General features: G+C 46.2%; 1 protein-coding gene across 1 annotated transcript in view; it reads left to right on the top strand.

Moving 5' to 3' along the window:
- LOC144178937 (nephrin-like) overlaps nt 1–19,933 on the top strand; it is a 404,800-nt gene that overhangs the window by 342,166 nt on the left and 42,701 nt on the right. Inside the window, exon 4 of the mRNA XM_077707093.1 lies at nt 8,419–8,622. Coding sequence (XP_077563219.1) covers nt 8,419–8,622 — 204 coding nt within the window. The remainder of the gene's footprint in view (nt 1–8,418; nt 8,623–19,933) is intronic.

The following is a 19,933-nucleotide window of genomic DNA, read 5'->3' as shown; positions in this document are numbered from 1 at the left end:
TTTATTTATTTATTTATTTATTTATTTATTTATTTATTTATTTATTTATTTATTTATTTATTTATTTGTTTGTTTGTTTGTTTTTTTTTTATTTATTCACCCATAGCGCTGCACCTTCTCTGTTGTAGTTCTATAGAAGTTGGAGATCGATAACATCCCTCAGGGGAGTGGCACAAATGGTAGCAAATTATAAGAATAAATAGCATTGAACACAGAATGCAATTTAGAGTTGGCTTGAACCTATAACTGGCGGAAAGGCAAGAATATAGACAGAAAACTGGCATTTAGAGATAGAGAGTAGTGAGCTTAAAAATGATTATACAGGTGATGATTATACCGACCGAAGAAAAAAACAGCTCAAAAAGGGAGAAGGGACGACAAGGCTCGACGAGGAGTGCGCTGAACTTCCGACGGTTTTTGTTGCGAAGGAACCACAATATCTAGACAGCCTAAAACCAGTGTCTCGTCTGCACATGTGTAGAAACAGTTCTTTTTCAGAAAATGTGATTTTGACCATGCTTACGCGTGCCTCACCAAGAGTTACAATTCATTCCGATTCCACAATTTCACCTGACAGCTTTGTTTTGGGTATCCTAACGACGGAAATGTTTTGCAACTCTGGCGAACAGTCCTTACAGTTCAAACAATGGCTCGCCATGAACCCTTCCGCACGTTTCCTTTCCCGCGAATTTTTAAATTGTTAGCGTGCTCCCTCAGCCTATCGTTGACACATCTGCCGGTTCTGCCAACGGGCACTTTTCCCCACGTTGAAGGAATTTAGCAAACTACGCCTTCTGCTTATTCAACCAAAGGTCGCCGATGATTGGCTTCGGCTCGGTGATTTTGCATAGCTTAGAAAGATTGTGAGGGGAAGAAAACACAACATTCACGTCACACATCTGGGCAACCTTTTTTCAGCTTGTGCTGTAACGTATGTACGTGGGGTATCCCAGCTACCCTCGGTCTGCACTCTGCAAGGTGGTGGCTTGGAGCGCAGTTTTGTCAGGACGCAATCTGTCACCGTCACCAGGAGGTGGTGAGGTTTTGCGACACTCAGCAATTGTTGGGCTTGTTGGGTGAACGCCTCCGTGACACAGTTTGGGCAATATGTTTCAAAAGCATTCTTAAAAAGCCTATCAAGGCTAGAATTCGTTTAACGAGTTTAAGGGCGCCAAGTTGAAAGGCAGAGGTGGTGTGTGTGCTCTGGGATCATAGCTCCAACAGATACCAACATTTTTAAACGGAAACCAAATGACTAAAAATATGACTTGGCCATTGCCTCGGAGTTTGTGCCCCAGGACAAGAAAGCACATGTCATCGTAAAACAAATGCAGCACCTTCCTGCTTTCACGTTCAATGGCTTAAGCATCACAGTTAAAAACAACTGAAATTTTGTCAACAAAGCGGAGCACTTTCCTTGTCACTTAGCAAGGCGTGAATGAGACGATCCAAATGAGCCAGTACTAAATCATCAATAACCGGCACGATACGAGACCCAATGCATACGCCATGTTTTGCAAATTGGGCGTCCCTTAAAGCAGGATATAGGTTGACTGCAGGTAAAAGGATCAGAGTTCCAAATCCCACTAACTCAAATTCTTACGGTGTATTGTAATCTGAAGAAGCGTATTTTTTCATTGGAATGTCAACCTTCTGCGTTTCAGCGCTAAAAAGACGTGTTAGGAATTGTTCTTGCTCTTATCGATTGCCCTCACAAGAGCGGGAAGGTGTAACCTGTGCACAGTTTCTTTGCAGAAGAGCAATACGCTCAGAGAAGCGGCAGGGTGGCACCCCTGGATTTTGAAATAAAAGTTCTAAAAGCTAAAACAGCGAAGCCCTCCTCTTTGTTAGCTGGAAAAATACGGAATGAATGATAGCACATAAAGGAGGCCACACGTATAACAAGGAAGCCGCATCGTTCACTGTTGCATTGGTTAAAGACATTGACACCATCGGAAATACATCTTGCACTTGCCCTGCTGGAAACGTATCGGGAAACCTGACGCACGAAAGAAACTTGTAATGGCCTGGACTCGTTCGGTGGCACCGCGAACTTTGTCCTAAGGTAAAGAACGCGGCTTACGTGCAGAGGCAAAGTTACCTGACTTACGACGGGCACGTTGCGTTGTAGCAGTTGCGTCCTCGGCGTAGACAAGGTCCTTAATCTTCCCAGCAACCCCAGCCAGTGAAACTTCGTTGTTTGGTAGGCGGAGACGTGGTAGGCACGCAGTTTACGTTGGTGCGAGGAGATGTGTGTCCTGTTTCAAACGTGCGGAATAAGAACCTCCCGATGCACACAAGCTTGGCGTCTCCATTCAGACCGCAGGATCTTGATGGTACGTTAAATGAAGCTCTTAAATGTAGCTTAAAAATGACCTATGGAAGACGAGAAAAAAATCTACCACAGCTAGAAAATGAAGCAGTGTTGACAGAACATGCATCTAAAACGATATTTTTGTACATTACGGCTGAGCGCTGTCGTAACGGCCGCAATGCATAGGTGTCTAAAGTGTATGTAAAATGTTCTTGCGGAGCTGCACGCCCAAGAGCGGCGGAGTGAAAAACAGACACGATATAAAAATGAAGTTCTACGCGTCGGAGCTTCTATGAAGCACTTAGTAGTGGAGCGATAAGAAATAGTGCAAGACACCTGACGAACTTTTAGCTTCACCGAAGTCTGGGCACATGAGCAATACTGACAATGTATGTAAACTCTGCCGCGCTAGAGCATGAAATGGAACACTGCGTCAACCTACTGGAGTGGAAAGTTGGAACAGTAGTTCGAACTTTCTACTGTTTATTGTTCGAAAAGTCCGAGCGAACTGAAATTTGAACAGCGTTCAAAGGTTTGCCTTTTTCGTACCACATAACAGGACCTTAGCAGTCCCTTCTTCACCTGTGCGCACAATTAAACAAGAAAATATCCGCAGAAATCCCGAGAATTGCCTTTTCATGCGGTGCATTCTTATGCCGCTTGTCTAGGGTGAGTTCTTAACAGCCAAATATGGTCATGAGTAGCGATAGACGTTCGATAATCTTATTCTTTTTAAGTTTTCCTTTGTTTCTTTTGCCAATGATGTAAACGTATACCAATTTTAGCCACAAAGTGCCTTTACTTCACTAATTAAATTTCTGTCCTCGAAGATGGAAGGCGTGCTATAGAGTTGGTCCGTTTGCGCTTTTTTTTTATTCCTTGTTCCAACGTTCTTTTGCGGACTTTTCTTTTATTCTTCAGATTTTGGAGAAGAAGTATAAGATACATATTTTTCATTTTGTCAGGTAATGTTCGTTAAACTGTTATTCTTCACTTTTCTTAGTGTTTTGGCTTTTAAAAACTCTGGCCAACCAATTATCTCAATTTACGCTATATAGAGATCAAGGTTTTTTTTCGCCAATTGTGGATTGGGGGAAATGAAAGGCGTTACATATTATTACTGTTTTCGCCATTTTTTACTGGTATTTTGTACGTTTTGTTCGCGGAATTTCTTGTTTATTGTTAGGTTTCGCGGGGAGAGATATAGATAGATATTTTTTATTTTTACGTAAATTTTGGCAAAATTTTGTTTTCCTTTTCTTCTTATATTTTTTTTTATCTGCTCAACCAATAATCTCCATTACGCTGCTACAACAGTTACAGGTGTTACTTACGGAAAATCTACATTTTTTAGAAATGCAGGACGTTACACGGTAGTGGCTGTGGGAGTACTCGGTAAACAATGCTGCGAATTAAAACGCCTCGGGTGACCATCGAAACCAATAATCCTTGCTTTCTTTTGTCCATTTGGCTATGCTCAGAAATTGAAAGAGCGATTGGTTATGGCAGTATGACTTAACAGTTTGTTCGAGAATATAAAAAAAACTCTCCCTCGATGCAAAATGAGATAAAAAGTTAACGAAGATAGGCCGGTGCTCGAGGCAGAGGAGGTGACCGCGTGGCTAATTGCAGTGTAGAAGGGAGGTCCTTTCAGAGGTAGCTAGTGTTCTACGTGTGTTGCTCTGAGAAGCTGAACAGGCTGCGGCGAAACAAAGAGCTTCCGCGGGACCCTTCAACAGCCATTGCCACGGCAGGAACAATAGACCGGCACAACGCCCGGAACTGGCCGTGGCGGAGACGGCGTGAGTTCTTTCTGTGTGCGCCTAAAAGTGAACGGGCGAGCGACGCGAAGGGGACGGGAAAAGACAAGTGCGCGTGAAGGGTAGTGGCGTACCCATCCTACAGTGCCTCAAGCAAGGGTCGCGCCGTGCACCCCGAGGACTTTTCGAAGAGGGAAACAAGAAAAACGCCTCAGAGCAAGCTGTTCGAAAGTAAACACTACGTAAGAATTCGGTATCGTTAAAGAGGGCTGCTCGCTGCCTTATAAATCATTTTGACTTCACACTATAATTTTCTTTGCCATCATCTCCTTTTCTGCATTCATCTCCTCAAGAACAGGCCTCCGTTACGGCGGTAAAAATGTACAGCTACGTAATTCCTCTCTTCCCCCACACGCGTCCTACATTAGCCATGGCGTAAAATGCTGTGTAGCTAGCTGCGAAAGGTCTGTGCTATTTTTATATTTCTACACTGTGAAGACCGTTACCTCGGTTCTTCACTGCCAACTTCTGCCCGTGCTTTCCCCCAGCGTGCTCTAACGTCAGCGCGGGATCCCCGACGGATCCACCCCTCAGCCACCGCAGGACACAAGTCGGGGACCGCATCTGAATAGATCTCGGCTGTCACCGTCTCGGGCTTCGCAATTAATCGTCCTGCCCGAGGCGCAAGACCCGTTAAGCCGTCTACCCATTGTTTCCCGCCCGCAGCAACCAGTCACACCGGCCGGTCTTTCTTTTGGGCGTTTCCATCGCCCTACTTGTCAGGGCTGTGCCTTTCCATTTTTCCCCGCCTACAGGCCTCGGGACGACTGTGGGCGGGCCACTAGTGTCTTGCGCCTCGTCCTTTTACCCTGAGGAGACACGTGTTTTGAAGTGCTGCGCTTTCAATGGCTCCTTATTTGCTTTATCTGACCTCTCTCAGCACTTGCCTATTCACTGTGTTCCTGTCAGGCGAACCAGACTATAGCTGTGGCTATCGTAGCGTACTGGCTTGACTCGACTGAGGATAAGGCGGCTGCGGTTTCAATATCTTGGGTGGCGTCGTTCTATGCAGCTTGAGATGGTTCACTCAAAGCGAATTTAATGCAACTCCATCTGTGCGACTTAGCGTTTCAACGCCATCACAGCAGGTATTGGTATCCGAGAGTTGTGGTTGTATTAAAAAAAACCTTAATTCTATGCAGGTGATGCGAAGTGCACGACCTCTTATTCTAGGAGACGGAGTGGGAATGATAAGAGACGAGCGCGCACTTCCTTTTTCTCGGAAACTTTTTCAGGTTTGAAGGGGTATATGGGATGGCGTAACATTAAATACGGATACCGAATCACTCTCCTTCGGTATAAAGGAATGCTAAGTTTAGCTGCCGTTGCTTTAACCTTGACGATCATTCATTTTGTGATGCCCCTGCAGAAAAGAAAATGAAAAAAAAAAAACAGGCTGAATAATTTGAGAGAGAACGAAAAAAAATTAATGGTCTTACAATCATTACGAGGTGGTGTCCATATTGTCGTACCGGTTGAATGTTGCTGCCACCGTCCCGAGTACAATCAGTTAAAGCTGGGTGTGATGTTCTGAGCTGGTCAATTCCATTTTTCACTGCGTAACAACCAAATTAGCCTCATTGGTAAGAGTAGAAGAACTAAGAACTGTGGACGGTTCTCCGTAGACTTTCCTTTCTTTTTGCTTCCCTCAACAGCAGAGCTGTTTAAGCTTTTGGCTACACAGTACATGAAGAGATATACCGAGAGCTAGTGAGCATGCGTATCGTGAGGAACGCCTGGAATCGTCCAGCTTCTCGCGTGGGTTTGCACTATGGGGGGGTCTCGAAAAAAATAGCAATCGCACGTTCGCATGCGCCTCGTGACGAGCACCCGGCATCGTCCAACTTCTCCTTCGAGAACACCTGGAAAGATTTCATGGCATGATCTCTCGCCTGTTCTTGTCTTGGCCAGTTCACGCCAAGTTCGCGAAGCCCGTTTCCGCCGATTATAGCGCGTGCTAACATGGTCTACTTTGGGAGACATGTGAAAGCCTGTAGAAAAAACGATCCGGGCCTGCCAGTCATGGAAACCTTTTGGCGGTAAGTTTGGTAATCCATAGGTGCAACAGCCGGGTCTCGACGAAGGAAGATGGATCGCAAGCTCTGCTGTTTCTGAAGCCTTGGACCACATAGGGAAGCTGCGCCACAAGTGGAACCTACACCGTAGCTTCGTCTCTGGGCTGATCTTTTTTCTGCATTTATGTTTCTGTGTTGGAAGTTATAAGCATTGTTTTCGTATTTTCAGAGCCAAGCTGTTTAGCAAATAGTTTTGTTTGCGTCCTCAGTAAAAATTAACAAGAAATTGCCGAGCGCGTGCACGTGTGCGGGCCTAGCGGCAACCGCCCGGCAGTTAACAAAACTTAGAAGAGCGCCCTTGAGCGCGCGCACAGGAGTTCGTGCCTCACGGCGACCGCCCATTAGTTAAAACCACGACGCACTTTTGTCACGACAAAAATACCGACATAAAGAGATTGACCAAGATTGGCCCCCCAAAAAATACTCCAGCGTAATCGTGGCAACACTTTCACTATCGAAATCGCACTGCTCACATCACTCTCTAGTTACGGCTACGGCGCATGTTTGTCACGTCAAACATACTTACGGAGATTGGCGAAGATTGGTACCGCTTAATCCTTTCGATAAAAAGGCATCCTTAATCCTTTCAATAAGCTTGTCGTACCGTTCAACTGTTAACCTCTCATCATGGTTCGTTTACTGCCTGATTTAATAAAGAGGGACTAAGCCAGGGGGTTTCACTACTTTATTTAATATTTTGTTATCTGTTCTGAGAGCCTCCTTAGAAAGAGCAATTTCTTTTACGGGGACAGTTCCTGTTGAAGTGAATGTTTAGAGCACTTTCATTCAGACTGAGGAAGATAGAGAGAGAGAAAAGAATCTCTTCACCAGAGAAGAAAGCCTTGATGTTTGCAGCTTTAAGCACCAACATGCTACTCGCCGAAAAATGGGGAAGGAAAGACAGAAAATGTTCTGTAAATAACAGGGCACAAGGAGAGGAAGAAAACGTAATAACTTAGGAGAGAAAAAAATGTCTGCTTCACTTGTTTTCAATGACTATGCACACATTTATATGAAGGTTGCGCTACTGGGTGATTGGATTCAGCCTGTCGCTTGCGCTGAAGCGCACGTACGAAGGCCTCAGCATGCGCGCGGTCTATGTCGAGACTGAGCAAACGAGCGCCGGCGAACAAGCCGTTAAACCTTGGCTTGCTCACGTGGCAGCGCAGCGGGGAGGCTCCGAGCTAGCACAGCTACGACACCCCTCCGCAGTGGATCAGGTGGCATGACGTAACACCTGCCACACTTTGGCGCTGGCAGCTGAAGGTCATTGCGACGCAATGAATGGCCTTGCGAGACATGGCGTTGCAGAGCCTTCGTTTCAAAGCATAACAGAGTTTAGTCTGGCTGAAGCTTGGTGGAGCAGCATGGAGGCTACGGTGTTATTTTAAATCATTTCAGTGACGCTGATCTTGGTTGGTTGAATGACTGGTGATGGTATCTCTTTTGTAACTGGGTAATGACGTGACATCTTAACAAAGAAACTAGTATATATATGTTTTATACTCTTCGTTTAATTATACGCTGCTCTTAGGGCAGGCTCAAAATACTTTTTTCCGTTACAGGTGGAAGCTGTCCTATAGGAAATATTGACCTCTCTGCTTTACGTTCATCAGCATTCTGATCTTCTCTTAATAGTCTAGACGCCGTTCACGTCAACTCGCTGTGTACTACCCTCAAATCCTATGGCCTCAGGAAGTCTAATATTTCCCTCATGCAGATTTGTATAGATACACATACATTCCAGCCCTATGTGCTGTATAGATTCTGTTTATTTTCCACAGACCGCACATACCCCACTATATTGTGATACTGTCCATCAAAGCTCTGAGTTCTCAAGCAATCTGCTCTAGCCTAAAAATGCAAAGTACTGCCCTTGGGATTATTAAACTCAAATTCATCTGCCCTGTACATCTCTAACGACGTTTGAGCTTCTGTTTTTTTTTGCATTTATTTGTTTCTATCAGCTTTGTTTCTTTTTTGGTTACATTGGCTGTCTTTGATTCTCTGCTGTTCTTTCCGTATGTCATCGTTACTGTTCTAGACTTTCTTAGCTAGTGCGTGTCCACGCTTTTAATGTCTCGGCAAGACAAATAGCGCCCTTAGTGCCCAATTTGTGTACCCCTACAATGCTCAGCCTTCGTTCTGCGCGGTGCACCGTTTGTCTTATTCTCCCATACCCAACCATCACCCTTCCACCCATTCGCAGGCGTCCCCGAGCCCAGCGTTGGCTGGTGGCGGGAGAGCGTGCCCCTTGAGGCCGTCCTCTCCGAGCCTCGGCCGGGCGTGCGGCGCAGCGCGCTGGGGCCTTTCGTGCTGCGCCGCCAGGATCTGATGGCCGTCCTTGTGTGCCAGGCCTCCAACTCGAACCTCACCGCCCCGCTCACCACCTCCGTCACGCTCGACATGAACTGTGAGTAGCAGGTCCACAAACACAAAAAAGATCTATTTGGTTTATTCTATACACACTCCTCCAAACTGCCAGAGCGAGTTTCCCGCGTGGACGTTTGTCGGACGCTCGGGTTGTTGACCTGACTGGATGGAAATGTTTCCAGTGATTAGTTCGCGCTACTGAATTAGAAACATAGGTTAGATGACAGAGTCGGCGCACTATTGAGAGGGGATAGAGATTGGAGAGACAGGGAAATTGACAGGGAAAATTATGTGAGATAAAGAGTGGTAAGCGGTGAGGGAAAAATTGGTTGATAGCACCATTCAAATGGTGCCGGATTATCAGCGAATCTTTTTCGGTGTCTTTGGGTTGTACACATTCACGACACACGGTTGACCCGGGCAAAGCCCGGAGGAGTGCACAAAACTACCGCCTCTCACCTCCTGGGGGTGTCTACGTGATCGCCTGCGTGAGCGTCTGTGTCGTGTTCCACGCCGGACACCCTCCTTCTTTCCCGCGCCTTGGATGATGACACGCCGCGCCCTCTCTTCCAACTTGGTTTTCTTTATACGGGAAGGTTCTGTTCGCGGACATTTCCCGTCCCGCCTATCATCCCGATGAACGCATGCGGACAATGAAAAAAAGATTAGAGGTAAACAACTTCGCTGTAATTGTTAGGGGAAGGGAAGGGCGGGAGGTTAACCAGGCAATGTTGCACGTTTAACTAAGCCTCACTGGGGAAAGAACGTAACAAAAAACGACCAACGGGCGCAGAAAAAAAGACGGGTGCACAATCCAATAAGCAATCAAGCTTCTTTATTGAGCAATTACTTTCCAACAGTCACGCTTGACTAAATCTTCATACACTGGAGAAACGTTGCGATTACTTTCCGCGGTGATGGGGCGTATCAATATGCCCACGAATCACAGCTTCCTTAAACGCGGGATTTTTAACCGTGCCCATGGCCCGCGATCGCTGTTAGGAGCTGAATCTGAGACAGGTACAGATACCACAAATATGAACACAGGCACAGTAGGCTCACGATAATTCGAACTCGAAGGGACCCCAGGATTTTGTTTGAATTACCACAAGCTTTAAATATCAGATGTACTCATAAATATTACTCGGGGCAATATACCAAGTGCTGGCGTAATAAGACATTCATGTATATTTAATAATAGAACTTTTACAGACTATACTGAAGTGCTATTCACACTTTGAAAAAAAAAATCACCAACGATTGTGTGCTTCTTTTTTTTTTCATGACAGTTGAAAACAAAGTTTCCGATGCCACCAATGCCAGCCATTTTATTGCGAGAGTTTTCTGCGTGTTTTTTTTTTCGGATATAAGGATGCAATTCGGGCGCTAGAGGTGCTAACGCAGCAGATATTTCTCGCCGAAAACAAGCAAGAAATACCAATTCAAAGAATTTACTCGGTGGAGTAGCCTGAATTCGGCTGCATTAAAATACATTGAAAACCTGGCGGGCCGATTAAAATTTTGAAGTTTGTGTGAAATAACCGAAAGTGTGCATTATCCGAATTTCAATTATCGTGAGTCTACGGTGCTAAGTTCGTTAATTTTGGAGGTGGAGAATAGGGAACACATTGGCGTACATAGTTTCCGCGCTATTGGCCACTGATTATAATCCCAGTCAGGGCAGGTTGGCCGTCCCCGCTTTTCTGGGAAGAAGCAGTCAAGTTGGGTCCAACATACAAGGAAGGTGTTCTAACTCACGTAAGCTAAGAGCCCCCAATTGAATAATACCAGGCCCCACACATTTTACTCTCTTATTCTAACGATTATCGAAAACAACCCGCAAGACTACAACATCTCAGACACCGTGCAAACATTGGTACTGCTTCTCAAGGGTTCCAAATTCTAAATCCATGGCTTTCTGGTTTTTTAGGGGCGAAGCTCCTTAAGGCGTGGGTCTGTCCATCCTCGACGTATGTATGTAGCCACCTCTAGTTTAGTTCTTGGATTGTTTAATAGATGGCGTGGCTACCTCTAGTTTAGTTCTTGGATTGTTTACTAGATGGCGGTACTTGTATATGATGAAAAGATGCGCTTGGATTGTTTACTAGATGGCGTGGCTACCTCTAGTTTAGTTCTTGGATTGTTTACTAGATGGCGGGGAGCGTTGTAATAAAATCCGTTCGCTGTTGGCGCGCGCTCGGAGTCGCCCGATGGATAAGGCTGCAGAAGAGCGAGCCCGCGAGGCAGAAGCGCTCCGTGAAGCTGCGCGACGCCGCCGCCAAGATCCTGCCGTACGAGAGCGAGAGGCCGAAGCGTGTCGTCTGGCTGCGCGAGGACGCCGCCAAGATCCCAGCGTTCGAGAACGAGAGGCCCAAGCGTCACGGCAACGGCGCGAGGACCCTGCCGTACGCGAAGCGGCACGGCTGCGGCGCGAAGAGGATCTCCAAAACGTCAGAGAACGGGAAGCGGCGAGAAAGCGCGCGTATCGGCAGGCAGACCCCGATGCAGTGAGAGCTCGTGAGGCGTCTGCAAAACGCATCAGTCGAGCTCAGCCCCAAGGTGCCGACGCGCGGTTTAAGCGAGACTTTCTAGACGTTACGTTCGGACACAGATGTAGTGGGCGAACTTTCACTGAAGAGTCACGGTTTTACCGATGATTTCCCCTCAGGAGCTTCGCCCACTCATCATCATTCACCCCGTGGATATGCTGTGAATTTGTTTTGCTTATTGCTTGCCCTCTACATTGTCCCTATAACGGCCAAAGTGTGTGAATGAATGCCTGAAGTGGGAAACATTCACAGCGCTTTTTTCTATGTTTCAAATATGCTTACCTTTCGCCTGCACAATTATAGGTACGATGTACAGGTGCCGTCAAGAGCACGGGAGCTGTGGCCGAACCGCGTAGGAGCGCCGTGTAGCTGCACTGGCGGTAAACCAAAGTCAGAACACACATGCGTGCCTCCCGCGCCGTTGGCCCCTCAATTATTCTCAACCCACTCCTTTTAACGCGGCTTCGAGTGATGTTCGCAGTATAATGGACTCAGCGATGGCACTGATACCCGACCCACCTTAAAATATTAGAAAAGAAAGTTGTCACTTTCAATACCTGCGATCGCGACGCTTCTTCACCAGCTCGTGTACGCTAAAAATGTGTGAGCGACGCTGCCAGATACCGCGTCTGCTATCAGCGCCACCGCTGAGACCAGTATGCTGATGCACGAGGCCCGTTAAAAGAAGTTTGTTGAGAAGTACAGATTGGCTATCACCGTCGGCAGGCGCGCATGCGTGTTCTGCTCCTTTGGTTTAGCGCCGGTGTAGCTACACGGCGCTCCTATGCGGTTCGGCCACAGCTCCCGTGCTCCAATTACTTCTGACGGCATCTGTACCCTCCCGCTTCCCTTACTTTCTTTCATACTTTTCGAAAAAAAAAAAATCAGTATGCGTTAATTCAGGGCCGTCTCGAAAGTCTTCTAATAATTCTCGAAAATAAGCACCCTTCGCATCGCATTACGCGTCGTCCCTTCTCCTTCTCTCTTGCGGTTGAAAGGGGCATGGTCAATTCGTTCAATCATGGCATCGGCACACGGCATTTCATTTCAGAGTGAAGCGAACTTAATTCCCCTCAAACCATCATTTTCCGGATCCACTTGTAAATCCCAAAACAATGCTGACAGTGCGTCTTTAATACATGGTGTGACTGAATATAGGATGGCCCTCATAGCGGATATACTGCGGTTCCTTCCACCTTGCGAAGATCAAACGCAAAGCGAGCGTTCGAATTCCAGTCATCGCTAACCTGGTGTAATGTTTTCCTGGGCTCCATTCCGCAGACATGACGTAGACCACGCGGGAGAACACACTCTCCACAACACAGATAACTGAAGCTCAAGTACTGTTGAGATAAGCAACTTCAATATCTAGCCGTGACACCGAGGGCGGCCAATGCACGTGTCACATTTCTTTATTATCAAGAAGGCTTCCGAAATTTATCTCGTGCGCGTGTCATCGTGTGCTAACAGAACACTTGTATGGTTAAACTTAAGGTAACAACCATGCTTAGAGCAATGCGACTCTCGTCCCGTTTACTTTGCGCTGGTTAATCATGAAGGTATACCAACTAGCCCAGTTTTTGACCTTAATACGTAGTCCCCCCCTACGGCGTGTCTCATAGCCTCGGCTAGCTACGGGCCGCCCGACCAGAGTCTGAACGTTTTCTTGCTTACATAAAGGGCTATTAAACCTTCAATCAGCAACTACCGACAGCTTCCTGCGAGGATTTCTCTCAAAGTTTTCAGCCAGTAGTCAGAAGAGTAATGTGATAAGATAATTGGCGGAAATTATGCGTCCACGTGCCGACGAAGCATGAAGCACGTATAAAATGAGCTTGAGAAAAATAACTGAAGTTGTACGGTGGATGGGAGAGGTGAAGCGGAGAGTGAGGTGGTTCGGGTGCAAGAATATTTGTTGACATTTGAATGCCCGTGCCACGTACTCCTTTAAGGCCAAGCTTAACATTGTTGCCTAAAGTGCTTCAAAGGTTGCACTGCTTGCCTGCCCCCCTATTCCCGAAAATGCAAAGAACAAACGCTAAAAATAAATTCTGAGCACTCTGAAAATTTCCGTTAAGTATCAGCAATGTCTGAGATTGAATAACAAAACGTCATAAGGGCCGGCTAAATATTGACGTTAGCTATGAGAAGTACGCGTAGAACAATAGCATTCACAATCATCACTCAATGGCTGGGTGCTCAAAGTACTTCGGGCCAACTAAGTGTCACGTCGTTCTACCGCCGTGTTTATATCAAGTGTAAACATGTCTACAAAACTTTCCGTCTACTGCCTATAAATAAATTTGAGATGTTTTTTTTTTCTTTCAAGTTCAAAGTTCCCGCTCTTCCGTAACCGGCTAATTGGTGGTTAACGCCGCAGTAACTTTAATGGCCGAGGTATTGTGCCGCTACATAAGATCCCGCGTTGAATCCCAGTGCTGCGGAAGCATTTGTTGTGATGTAGGAGACAAATTAAAAAAAGGGAGGGCATTAAAATCAGAAGACCTCGTTAAGAATCCCAGGAGGCCTAATCTATTCAAAGACTTCCCCTTCCAAACGTCGCGTGGCAGACCAAGTATAGACTTGCTGAACAGACGAAGTTTCTGTAGCGAAAGCTACACTACGCTACCTCGGGCAGTCTTCGCGGAGTGACGAGTTTTGACCTTGAGAGCTAGAAGTCAAACCACATTCCCTTCCTGAAGCGCCCGGCATGGAACAGCGGCCCGATGGCAGGGAGAGATAGGCGGCAGGTGAGAAATGGGTGAGGAGGGAACGGAGACGTGTGCAGGACTCGTGTCGCCACCTGGCGGAGAAGGACGAGGAGATCGCCGCCGCCGCAATAAGCGCGCGCCACGAAGGAAGGCCAGGGCGCCACGTGCGACGCACAGCCGTGTGCGATGGTCGCTCGTGCAGCGGCAGTAAAGCTTTCGCTGTCAACTAGGGTCAACGAAAGCTAAACCACAGCATTTTAAGTGTGAATAAACTTTATAAGCGACCCCAAACCATCCACCGCCGGCGGCGGCGTCGGCGTCCGCAGTGCTCCTCTATAAAGAAACAGCATCCGGCGCCAGGTTTCGATCCGCGGACTTTGCGGCCGCAGCGCGACGCTCTACCGATCAAGCCACGGACGCGACGGTGATATCAGTGTTGACGCGCCTTATATCTTTAACGCATTCAAACTACGTCGTCAGCGGCGTGCATTGGCGACTCAGCGGCGTTATAGCGGCTTGATAACTGCGTGGTGTTCACGTGATACTACAAACCCGATGGAAGAGATGGAAGAGAAGGCGGCGAGGCGGTGGGCTGCGGGGGCCGAGCGCAAGCGCCGCAAGCGGGCCGAAAACCGTGCATTCGCACTTTCACATTCTCCCCCCCGGGGAAATGCGGGGGAATTTTTTTTTTATGTTTTACAAGAGCATCTCGAAAAACATCCGTCCACAGCACTGGCGGTAAGACCTGGTTTGGGCGTTTTTTATGCAAATCTAATAATAAAAGCCGGAAGTCTGTCGATAAAACAAGTTTCATAAGAGTAGCTGTCTATTCCTTAATGGTATTGGGAAAACAGATTTTGTAATAAGCGTGCACCTGGGGACGAAAAAGCCCTGCACGGTGGAAAGTTTCCCTTTGCCTTTTGTTTTTGTTGTTCGAGTACAGCGTATTTTCGTGCAGGGAGGGGAAGATTGTCGTTCAGTGGGCGTTACTTGTACTCTATTCCGGTCCTCGCAGGCGCTGAATTTACGGGCAAAAACATTTGTTCCATCAAAAGAAAATATCTGACATTGTTTGATAAATGCATGGTTAAAATATGCTTTTCCAAATTCCGTATTTACCCGATTCTAACACGCACTTTTTTTCCGGAAGAATAGCCCGAAAAATCGCATGCGCGTTAGAATTCATGTCTCAAAATAAATTTGAAATATATTTCTAAAAAAAAATAAGAAAAAAGATTGTTTCTTTGCAATTTTCGAGGGTATTGTGCGTTCACAAAAATACAAAATTTCGGGCTTTCATTAACGGGTACTACTGTTATGGGGTGCTGTGAGGCATTCAGGCGAATTATTATTTTTTAGTTGGTTTTCGACAAGCGGGATGTTCTTGATTGGCCTTCTGAGGTTGCTTCTGAATTGTGCAGGTGTTGCTTAGGCTTCCGCCGTGAGCGCTCTTAAATATATAGACTGCTCTATTCGGCTTGACGGAGCGAACCGACGCACTCTCACGGAACAAAGTAATTTCAGTAACAACTGTTTCTGTTAGGTACTGTTCAATTCTCTCGAATGCGGGTAAGGTTCAAGTGCAACCATCAAGAATAAGTGTGCAATGGCTTACAGCAACCGAAAATACCTTTCATCTAGGCATTCTTAGAAAACATGCTAAGCTCAATATCGACAAGAAAGTTCAAAAGGACAACCAATGGTGCTAGTAGTTCCTGATTCAGCTAGAATCGCTTGTGGGTATGACCACAAAAGTCGTCCGATTTCGTCGTAGTGTGCCCAGCGCCATTACACATGAAGCAACATAGACATTACATATTCGTACAGTTTCTTGGGTTTGATGAGATGTTATTTATTCAACGCAAGTATTGCATCATGACACTGCCCTAGAAACCTGTCATGTCCTATGTGGCTTTCTAATGTACCGTACCATGTAATGAGGTGCTATCTATAATATCTATGCCAGGTAATACCTATATAAACACACACACACACACACACACACACACACACACACACACACACACACACACACACACACACACACACACACACACACACACACACACACACACACACACACACACACACACACACACACACACACACACACACACACACACACACACACACACACACACACACACACACACACACACACACACACACACACACACACACACACACACACACACACACACACACACACACACACACACACACACACACACACACACACACACACACACACACACACACACACACACACACACACACACACACACACACACACACACACACACACACACACACACACACACACACACACACACACACACACACACACACACACACACACACACACACACACACACACACACACACACACACACACACACACACACACACACACACACACACACACACACACACACACACACACACACACACACACACACACACACACACACACACACACACACACACACACACACACACACACACACACACACACACACACACACACACACACACACACACACACACACACACACACACACACACACACACACACACACACACACACACACACACACACACACACACACACACACACACACACACACACACACACACACACACACACACACACACACACACACACACACACACACACACACACACACACACACACACACACACACACACACACACACACACACACACACACACACACACACACACACACACACACACACACACACACACACACACACACACACACACACACACACACACACACACACACACACACACACACACACACACACACACACACACACACACACACACACACACACACACACACACACACACACACACACACACACACACACACACACACACACACACACACACACACACACACACACACACACACACACACACACACACACACACACACACACACACACACACACACACACACACACACACACACACACACACACACACACACACACACACACACACACACACACACACACACACACACACACACACACACACACACACACACACACACACACACACACACACACACACACACACACACACACACACACACACACACACACACACACACACACACACACACACACACACACACACACACACACACACACACACACACACACACACACACACACACACACACACACACACACACACACACACACACACACACACACACACACACACACACACACACACACACACACACACACACACACACACACACACACACACACACACACACACACACACACACACACACACACACACACACACACACACACACACACACACACACACACACACACACACACACACACACACACACACACACACACACACACACACACACACACACACACACACACACACACACACACACACACACACACACACACACACGCACGCACGCACACACGCACACACGCACGCACGCACGCACGCACGCACACACACACACACACATGTATATATATATTTATATATCATCTAATTGCTTTCCAATTAATTTTTCCGATTTTGGAAGGCATACACTAACTCTAATTCCAAATGTTTTCTATTTTAGCGTTCGCAGCTTTCTACGAAATTGAGACGACCACCTCACAGGGATGTGTTTACATTAGGAGAACATGCTGGTAGCGAAGCTCAAAATAACCCCAGTCAATACGTAAACCTCACTGAAGCAATCCGATGGTGCACTAGAGGGTAACGGCTTCTGCTGCCAATGTTTGCGCTCGTTCGCTCTTTCTTGGTGTTTCTTATAAATTTGGGAACCGAATTCCCTGCCGCATTTTTTTCTTCCTGTAGCATACTGTAAAGCGTGTTTTGAGGCTTTTGTAACCTGAACTCACTACAGTAAGTGTCATGCAAAACAACAACAACAAAAAAGCGAGGTGGCGCGTTAAAAATTACATCGGAGCGAATGGGCAACTCCGAAAAATCCCCTTCCCCTTGCACACACACACACAAAAACTTTCCACGGGAAACTGAAAACCGTGCTCATATACCGTTGCTAAACAGGTCCGTTTGGGAAAGCTCGTGCGCCAGATGCACCCAACCGGCGTCACAAAAAAAGTTGTTCCTAGCCCGAAGAGAAATAAACGTAAGGCCAAGATGCTGGGATTTTCACGAACAAAATGTTGTTTCCGCCGCAGCACCCCGCCCTTTCTCCAACCGCACAGCCCAGTTCCTTTCTCTTACTTTCGCGATTGGCGTAAGTCGGATTTGAACAATCGCTTTGGTGGTAATCGGACCATGACCTTCATCCTTAACTGCCTCCTGGCGTTCCTTCATTTCAGTTCGGTTTGTGCCATTTACGTTTCTTTATTTTATACACATTCTCTGTGGCTATTTTGTGCCACTCCTTTTTATCCATTGTGCGCCACTTGTTTCCAAGCCAGCGCAGCGGTGTACCCGGGTCGTCTTGTTGGTCGTTGCGATGGGCCCAAGTAATGTTCTGAGAATTCATCGGAAAAATATTCCAAAACAGAATTCAATGTATTAGATTCGGATTCTCCATACGTTCTATCCGAGCTAAAAGGTTAAATGCTATTGATGCTTCGGGTATAGAGCAGAAATTTTAGTCATTGTCTTACACCACAAGTGGCATGTGAGAAACTTGTGTTGAGAAACAGAAGTGAAGCACTGCTCGCCTATTTAAAGAGCGTGATGAATAACCAAGTTTAACATAACTTAACACGACAAAGAGCACTGCAGTGATTTATCAGCGATAAACGTGTTCTTTTTATTATGAACTTTTTTTTTCAGGCAGAACAGTGCTTGACCAGTGACTTACAGTTATTTGTTGTGGAGCGCAACTGTAGTTCGCTACCTATTCTGAAAGAAATGTTACGTGCCTTTTCATTTTGTTATAAGCCAAAGTAAAAAACTCTTTCGAAGGTTTGAAAGTACTTTCTAGTAATCATGGGCTCCCGCTCCTTTTATAACCTGTGTATTTTAGAGCATCCTGGGTATACCAAGAAAATGCAATTTAACAATGGAGGTGATACTGTACTATTATCAAGTGATAACGAAAACATTAGAAGCTTCGTAATTGCTCTCAATGCTCCCTTCTTTTCTCTCAGACGACGACAACATTCTTTATCCGCCAGTGCCGTTTTTTATGTGATAACTGACACTATTTCGTGTACCTAAAGTTTGTACACTGTAATAATTATTTGTGTTTTCGTAAATAATAGTTTTAAAAATATACGCCTTATGTCGTTCTTGGTCCCTGATACGGCTTATATCCGGCAATTTTTACCTTGTTGTGCACCAATAAAATAATCATTGCTCTAATGTTGGGAAGAACGCAAGCTGCCGCCGTAAAATATGAATTAGAAAAGAACACTAGGAGGAAGAAGGTTTCATAGAAGCTACGCTGTGTGGGTCTTGGGCCGGAAAGCTATGAGCTTGCTTCTCAGGAATTCGCAAGTAGGGCTTGGCAGAAAAGCGCCCGCCGGTTCTATGAAGCAGCTGTGATTACTGTGTTTAATTGGCGACGATGTGTTTGTGGTAACTACAAAGGGATTGATGATAAGAGTACGTCTCTGCTTGTGCGTCCACTTTGAACGCTCTCTTGCGTGCCTTCCTTCATTGCAGTTTTGTATATTTAGTGCAACACATGACGACACGCTCTTGTTAACCGGTTCATCAAATTTTGCAAAGTTTATTTCAGAAATTAGAACACAATATTTTCCAATAGGATTACCAAGGATTGGAAACCACAAGCTGCTGTTACAACTGAAATTGATAAGTTATGGTGGTCCGACTACTGAAAACCCAAAATAATATCCGTGGCATACCCAAGTCTTCCGATATATTGCAAGAGGTAGCTGACTGTACCAGCGACACTGAGCCGCCGCAGGCACAGGTGTAATGCTCTCATCGATAACAACAAACCGGGAACTAGCTATAGCAGGTGGTAGCTTTCGTGAAAAAAAAAAAAAAGCTATCAATGGGGTCACAACTTGTGCATTGCTTGTCTGTGCTGGGTATGTTATATAGTTAGCACAAT

The sequence above is a fragment of the Haemaphysalis longicornis genome, unplaced genomic scaffold (genome assembly GCF_048455015.1).
Source record: "Haemaphysalis longicornis isolate Haplotype H1 unplaced genomic scaffold, Haemaphysalis longicornis Haplotype H1 scaffold_4, whole genome shotgun sequence".
Lineage (NCBI taxonomy): Eukaryota > Metazoa > Arthropoda > Arachnida > Ixodida > Ixodidae > Haemaphysalis > Haemaphysalis longicornis.
The sequence above is the reverse complement of the archived record's forward strand: the minus strand, read 5'-3'. Positions and strand labels throughout refer to the sequence as shown.